The sequence below is a fragment of the Carya illinoinensis genome, chromosome 15 (assembly GCF_018687715.1).
Source record: "Carya illinoinensis cultivar Pawnee chromosome 15, C.illinoinensisPawnee_v1, whole genome shotgun sequence".
In the NCBI taxonomy this organism is placed as follows: Eukaryota; Viridiplantae; Streptophyta; class Magnoliopsida; order Fagales; family Juglandaceae; genus Carya; species Carya illinoinensis.
Window position 1 is genome coordinate 36,561,491 of NC_056766.1, and position 7,763 is coordinate 36,569,253.

Sequence of the window (7,763 nt, forward strand, 5' to 3'; positions counted from 1 at the left end):
AAAAACAATGCTCTAATTATTTATAGTTGTCGAACGTATGTTGAACTTGATGATGGAACAGGAAAATTAGCTGCAGTGATATTTGGCAAAATTACTGAGAAAGCATTGGGCTATTCTACAATCGATTTCATGAATCACAATGGAGGTAATTTTTTTTTCCCTACAGTTTTTATATTTAACATAAAAAAAATATATATTTAAAAATAGTTTCAAAAATGTTCTATATTATACATAAAACATTTCAACTTTAAATTATAATAAAATACTAATTACTTTTTTAGTTTTCTTTTTTTGTAAATTAATTATTTACACATTTATTCATTATTTGATCCCATTAAATATTTAACATATAGGAACATCTGCCGTTTATAGAGACTGTTATAGTACAAGTTTCATAAAAACAATAGATGATTCAACTTGCTATAGATAAAAAAATATTTAATTAACAACAACACAAAAATTTCAATGTTATCTCTATTGACCCTATGCAATGTGGCCAAGAACTACAATGATCATGAAAAAAAAAAAGACAAAATCCTATTTGTATTTCTATTTTTTTTGTTTAAATTTACTCTGAACAAATTTTTGTATAAGACAATTAGAAAACACAACTAAGCAAACATGCAATGTGCATAGCGTTTGGCCTCCACTAGTGTGATGATAAATATAGTTATGAGATGGACAAGTGTGTATATTTTTTGTTTTTAAAAAAATTAAAGTTTATTATTAAAAAATTATTTTTAGTGTGATAATCATATTTATTATTTTTTTTAAAAAGTGCTGCGTTTATATATATTATGACTGTAAATAATATTTTTTTTTCTAATTTTTAAAACGGATAAATATTAAAAAATTTCGACTCTAGTATTTAATAATATTTTCAGATAAATTATTTAGATCAATATTTACTATTGTATCTATATTTCTTTAAATTAGATCATTTAATTTATTCAGACAATTAAAAATGATCTTTATTTTTCGTTGATTTGCAAGGAACAGTAGTTTGTTTTGAACTATTTAATTATTATTACAATCTTCTAACATACATACAACATCCGAATAACTGCATCACACCGGCTTGGCTCCAGACCCTTTCATGAGGTTTTGCCGGTAGCTTTTGGTAAGGAAGTGAAACTCAGCCTGCAAATTAGAGCATGAAAATATAGAAGTCACAGTAAAGAAGAGGCTGCATCAAATACTCCAAAGCACTACCACTGCCCGCACTTTATCTTGAAGTTAAATAAAGTTACAGAAAAAAATAAACAGAGAATAATCATTTCCAGGTTAGAAGTACCATAACATTAAATATTGATTGCTACTCATTATCGCTTTGAAAGATAGATACCTGATTAGTGGCTTCGAATGTATCACAGGTGCAGGAGTCACATTTGACAATGGCGCCACAAGTTCAGTGGGCTTTGCAGAGGGCAAAAATGAAAGGAAAATGAAAACAAGCAAAAGAAAAATGGTAAACACTGTCAGCATGCTGCATTGGTTATTTAACATAAAGGAACATACCTTAAGAGTAACGGCTAGATTAGTCAAACTAAAGCAACAGTTACCAGACTAAATAATTTATATAACAGTGGGGACTCCACATCAAAAGAAGCCAGAAATAAGCTAGTGCAACTTGTTTGGTTAATGCTAGTTAATGGAAATTGGAATAATACCTATGTCTGCTAATATTTGAAACCAGAAAGCTGCTGTCTGAAAACCAAAATAAAATTTTATACAGGTTATCATTTCACTTATCATTCTTTCAGAGCATAAGAAATCTGCTCTTTTCTATAAAACAATATTTGGGCAAATGGTAATGAATTCTGATATTATGGAGAACTTAAGCCTCCCAAACACTACATAGACAAGCAAAATCATTTTCATCCAAGTTACCATAAGCCCAATTATAAAGTTCTACTTTTTCCAGGTACTTAAAATGTGTGCGTGTGCTACATAAATAAATAAATATAAATATATACACATATGTATGTATGTACGTACTACCCTGGAGGTCAAGCATTCAATGAGCATGTTTCACCCATTTCCAATATCGACAAACAGCATGTGTGGACAAAATAGAAATAAGGATCTACAAGGAGAACACAATAGACACATCCATGGAAGCAACAAAAAGTTACAAAGTTAGCAAACAAGACCTCAAGCTCTTCTAAGTTCCCATTGGAATATAAACCACCAGAAGAAGTGGATCCATTGCTAGAGGTTACTTGCACCGCTACTGCTGCATTTGCTGACGAAGACTCCACAGGACCACCTTTGATGTTTCCCTTAATACCTTTATCTTGATCTCCATATTCAAAATCATTTTCAAGCTCATCAAGTTCTTCTGAATAAGCTTGATGGGATAGATATGGACCAGACGTTATCTTCTCAATTGCCAGCTTCTCTGCTTCTCCAGAGCTTGTTGAATCCACAGTAGCAGCAGCTTGAGTTTTGTTGTGTGGATTGCATTCCACTGATCCATTAGCTTCAACATTTTGAGAAGAAACCTCCACTAGATTTTTCACATTTCTCAAGCTGTCTGGTATATTATTCTCATATTTCTCTCCCCAGGATTCCTCCAACCTGTGCATATCCACATCATCACCTTTAATGGAAGATGCGCTAACAGTGCTCAAAGGAGGGCTACCCTGGTGAACTTCCCCAATAGATGGTGGCAAAGCTAAGCGCTTGGCGTTTCCCAGGTTAGTCTCAAAACTATCATCCACACGCGCTCTCTTCCTTTCATTATCTGATCCATTTGAAACTATTTTACCTTCACCAGAATCTTGAGCACGTCCAGAAACTTTCAGTTCTACACTCCTCCTACTGTCCCAAGTTACTTTAGATGGGCTAGAGGGTCGGATCCCACCAGGAAATACAAAGTTGGGTATATTCCTGCGTTTTACATGAGATACACGGATCTCCATTCCATGCTTCCACAATGAGTACATGTTCACATTTTGTTTAAATTCCTCAACGGTTAACGTTATATCAAATTGTTCACCTTCGTTCACTGGAACTCCTTGTTTTCGCCGCAAACCCATGAAGTAGCAACAATGGAAAGCTCTAGACCTGTCTGAAAAACCCCCTGGGTGTGGATGGCACTGAAGCTTGTTATAAGTATGCCTCTCAATCTGAACTACACAAAATAGGCTGCATAAGGAATCTATACACTGACAGCAACAGGAAAAAAGAGTGAAAGGTATATACATCTGGAAATAGCCAATTACGAAAAATAGAATTTACACCTTCAATGTTAGCTGGCGGAGGCGAGACTCAACCCAGCCTTTCCATTTTCTTAGATCATCAGCACTTTCTGCAGTAACGTCTATTTGTAGGTAATTCTTATATGCTTCGAAGAATGGATAGGTCTCAAAAAGTGTATCCCAATCAGCCTTGCTTATCTCCATAGCCTGCAAGCACTAGCCAAGCTCAAATTCCAAAAGTAGTAAAGTGAACAATAAAATAATAATTTTATGAGTAACTTGATTCAACAAGGAGGTCAACTAAAACACAATAAGCAACTAGGTGCTTGTGTGTGCACATAATCAGATCAATAAAATTACTGTGAAGCAATTACTGCCTAACCTACATGTCCCCAAAATTGAGGCGAAATATATTTTTTGATAAGTCAATTGAGGCGAAATATATCACAAATCAAATCATTGAACCATACCTCACAAATATCACAACCCCTCTGAAACTCCTCCGACATAATACGCAAAGTACTCGACGACACATTGTAGCTAGAATTCATGCAAGGGTAAGCAGGAGTTATTATAGGCATCAAATGGAACCTGTCTTTAGGATTTCTTCTAGGATCCCAAGCTTGAAGTCCAAGAGATCCTTCTTTAATGGCACAGAGCATTACTGGATTTGGCCAACGCCACTGAGTATAGACCCTAAAGAATCGAGAAACTAACATATTCGGCAGTGCATTGGGATATAGTTGGCATATGCGAGCAACCAGCAATGCCCAGTTTATACCGCCAAGAAATCCTGAAACCTGCAAATTAAAGGGTCATGTTCTGATAAATGAGAATGAATAGTAAGAGATATGGACTAAAACAAATCACACCCTACATTGGAGTAAACACCACGACATTTTGCCCACAACCTCATGCACCTCAAAGTTGTGCGGAAATTCTGCACTTCAGAAAACAAGCAAGCAATTAGAGATGGTAAATCCTATGGAAAACTTCAAACATACAAACTCAGATACACAAATTTAGGAGAGCAACGGCTACCACCTGAATATTTGGAACCAAACGCAAAATTTGGTCAGTGACTCTACAGCCATTGAGACTACGAACTGTCTGTTCATCTGCATTCTGTAGTATTGAGTCCTGCGATATATCCAGGTCCTGCAACAGAAGAACATGTTTAAAATAGAAACACATAGAAAGCCAATAGATATATACTTTTAAGCACCAAAAAAAAAAATCAAAATATGCTAATTTTCTTTGGATCCACCCAAGGGTCATCCAGTCAATCCTACCATGAGGAAGCTGTATATTAATTTATTGCATCCCTCAACATAACCTAAAGATTAATATCTACTCTCAGATTTGTTGGCCTGAGAATAAAAGAAACTGTTGCAAATGGGCCTTCTGAAATACTGGTTACCTTCACCTTTATAAGATAAAATCCCCGCCCTGGCCAAGTGTCTTCATGGTCTTTCAAAGAACACTCAATCACAGTCTCAAAAGGAGCAGCCATCTAAAGACAACTGTTATTCTGTCCATTCTCTTCCAGAGTTTCGTAATAGAACTTAACCCATGCACATGAGATGAGCATTTCCTTGCTATGAATTAATCGCAGTACTTCTACAGAAAAGTTGTCACTTATTAGGCCCCTATTCTAGTCTCCAACACTCCACCCATCCAAGTAGAAGAAAATAACAGTTGCATTGGCCTCTAGCCTATAGAAAAAAACAACACGGTTTGGAGTTTCAAATGAACATGAGGCATGCAAACTATTGTTTACAGGTAATACTCATTTTAGCACACTCTTCAAGATGATAGGTTTAAATGCATTATTTAAGGTGTTGATTGAGGCTCTACCAAAATCTCAAAAGCAGATACTATTTCCAGTGTAAGAGAAATGGAAAAAGAAAGAAAAGAGGTATCACACACAATTAAGGAATAAGGATATAACTTTTTTTCTTTTTTTAAACTTTAGGCAACCTAGCTATATGGATGAGCAATTCTTCTTCTCATCTCATGAGTACAAGATCAAATATTTCTACAATGTTTTAAACACTATGGCTGTTTCAACTAAGGCTATATCAAAATTACGAAGCATATTACTAAACAAGATCTATTGATTAGCACAGCATACATTTTGCAAAGAAATACTATTGATTGCCAAATAGTTACTAAAGGGATTGATTGGTTGCTCAGGAAATTCTAAAGCCAGACAGGTAGGTCACCGGTTAACTTCATTCGGTGGACTCACAAGCTTACATTCAGTTACATGATCTTAGTAAAATGGCATTGAGATCTTTTTTTTTTATAAGTAAAATGGCATTGAGATCTTGATGGGCAAAAAGCCCAAATTAGAATCTCTCTCACACAATCTAATCCACATTGGCATGCTTGCCAAACCATACACATGATTTATGGTCACTACAAAATTAAGATATTCCAATTTTCCTTACACAACTTCCCAAATGATACAAAACCATTAGCCAAAACTTAAATAAAGGGAGCTAGTGCAAAAAAGAGGGTGGCCATGATGGATCCAGTTCTTACTTCAGGAATAACCCAGAGTGACAGTTTTGCGTACAGAAGGTCTATGGAAACTCCACTGAACTTAAATCCCATGACCGGAACATGAGCATCAGGCACGGGGTGCAACTCTGTTACTTCTGGCATATCAAACAGCATTCTATATAGCTCGCCAAAGAAATCATCCTACAGCCAATTTAAGATAAATCCATAAGACAATGCCACATAGACAAAAAGTAAAAGTAAGTTGCACCATAAATAGATGACACTGGATCTCACTTCTCTTGTAGCGTGTCTAGGTCCCACACAAAGTGTGTCAATATCTGCACCAGGGCCATGCACCTAAAAAATAAAAAACAAACAATCAAAACCGGAAGTAGGATGAACCATAATTCAAGGAATAACAAAACATAAAAAGCAAAACGGAAAATATTTTTAAAATTGAAATCAGGGTATCATACTCCTAGCCGATAGGAACCAAATGTGAAAATCTTGGCGTTTGCTTCTTGCACGAGTTGGTCATTCAACCCCTTCGATCGACTAATTGTTTTGACCCAAATCTTTACAATCTACATAAATATTTAACATCAGCATCGGCATTGATTCAGAAACACAAACTCACAGATACCCTCGTGAAATCCCCAAGAAAATGTAGCAAAGGAAAGACAGTAAAACAACCAAACCACACTCCCTGGCTCAATCTGACCAGGCTCAATTTTTCGTAAACTTAAAACCAATACACAACACAGAAATAGCCAATGTATCAATGCAACAACTAAGTTAGACATTCAACCTGGTCAAGCCTTCCAAGCACTTCTTCCCTACTCACAGCCTCTGCCTGATTCTCATACAATCCAGCGTCTTGCAAATACTGAGCAACACATAGACCACAATTCAGAGATTTTATTAGCCAGATTTCAAAACCAAGCAATTGGCCAAACTAAATGTAACCTAGAATACACAAAGAGAACCTTTTCGAGTTCCCGGGTCTTGATCACATCATATTCAGTCGGTCCACCCAATGAAATTGGTTCTGTGATGCCTAACCTTTGCCCATTATTGCGATTCATCAATCCAGGGCTTCCCATTTTTGTATATAAATTGTCACAAATTTTATCTTTATTTTTTTCCTTTTTTTTATTTCTTTTTTCTTTTTTTGACAAAAAATGGGATGCTCCGAACAAATTATAGATAATATCTCACAGATTTTTCTTTATATTCTCTCCTTTTTTTTTCTCCAATGATAATCAATTCAGAAACAAAATGAAATTAAAAACACATAACAATGAAATAATCGTTCACTTTACAGTACTGTGTGGAAACAAAATCGAAAGCTACAAACAGCTTGGAACCATAAAACTAGAAAATTATCCAATCGATCAAAGTCCAAAATTGAGTTGTCCCATATGACAAGCTGACTATCGAACATAGTACAACAAAGCCAACTCGGTGCAAGTTATTGAAACAAAACCTAACCCTAGACGAAGAACAACACAAGCACACCGAAGAAAAAAAGAGAGATTCCGCCGAGCGAGATCAGAAGACCAAAATCCCCAACGTCTTTTTAAGAACCCGTGAACGCGGCGGCTCGTCGGCCACTGCCAGCAACCGAGTCTCCCAAATAATGAAAGCGATAACAACACATATAAATGATGAGATAGAGGGATAAGGGAATTTTCCGCGGTTCTGTTCTTTTTCCCGTTTTTGGCGATGGAGAGAGAGATGTGTGCGAGCCTTGTGACGGTCGGAATAAAACAGAGGAACCTACGGCCAACAGGTGTAGCTGTCCGGTTAATCAACAAACCTATCCCTTTACATAATAAGTTTTGTTGCATACAAATACAGTTACGTAATGATCTATATATCAATATTAATTTATTTATATTTAAAATTTAAATTAATATTATTTTTAATAAAATTTATTTTTTAATCAATTACATCATATTAATATACAGATTAATCTATAATTATACTTATAATTATATTTTTCCTTACATAATTAATGGTAAAGGCAGTTATGACATGGATAAGAGTCGT

General features: G+C 35.4%; 1 protein-coding gene across 2 annotated transcripts; it reads right to left on the reverse strand.

The window, feature by feature from the left end:
• Window positions 1–945: 945 nt before the first annotated feature.
• LOC122295374 (nuclear poly(A) polymerase 1-like) lies at window positions 946–7,531 on the reverse strand. Of its 2 annotated transcripts, XM_043104379.1 has the most exons (12): window positions 6,698–7,531; window positions 6,520–6,597; window positions 6,188–6,295; window positions 6,006–6,068; window positions 5,751–5,912; window positions 4,248–4,361; window positions 4,081–4,143; window positions 3,674–4,003; window positions 3,246–3,410; window positions 2,154–3,131; window positions 1,346–1,416; window positions 946–1,140 (listed from the first exon to the last, which is right to left on the reverse strand). In XM_043104379.1, the coding sequence occupies exons 1-12, from the start codon at window positions 6,812–6,814 to the stop codon at window positions 1,095–1,097; spliced, it is 2,295 nt and encodes a 764-aa protein (XP_042960313.1). In that variant the 5' UTR covers window positions 6,815–7,531; the 3' UTR covers window positions 946–1,094. The 2 variants fall into 2 exon arrangements, with proteins under 2 accessions (XP_042960313.1, XP_042960314.1); XM_043104380.1 differs by lacking the exons at window positions 6,006–6,068; window positions 6,188–6,295; window positions 6,520–6,597; window positions 6,698–7,531 and adding an exon at window positions 4,630–4,823 and having other exon boundaries at window positions 5,751–5,882.
• Between the last annotated feature and the right edge of the window lie 232 nt (window positions 7,532–7,763).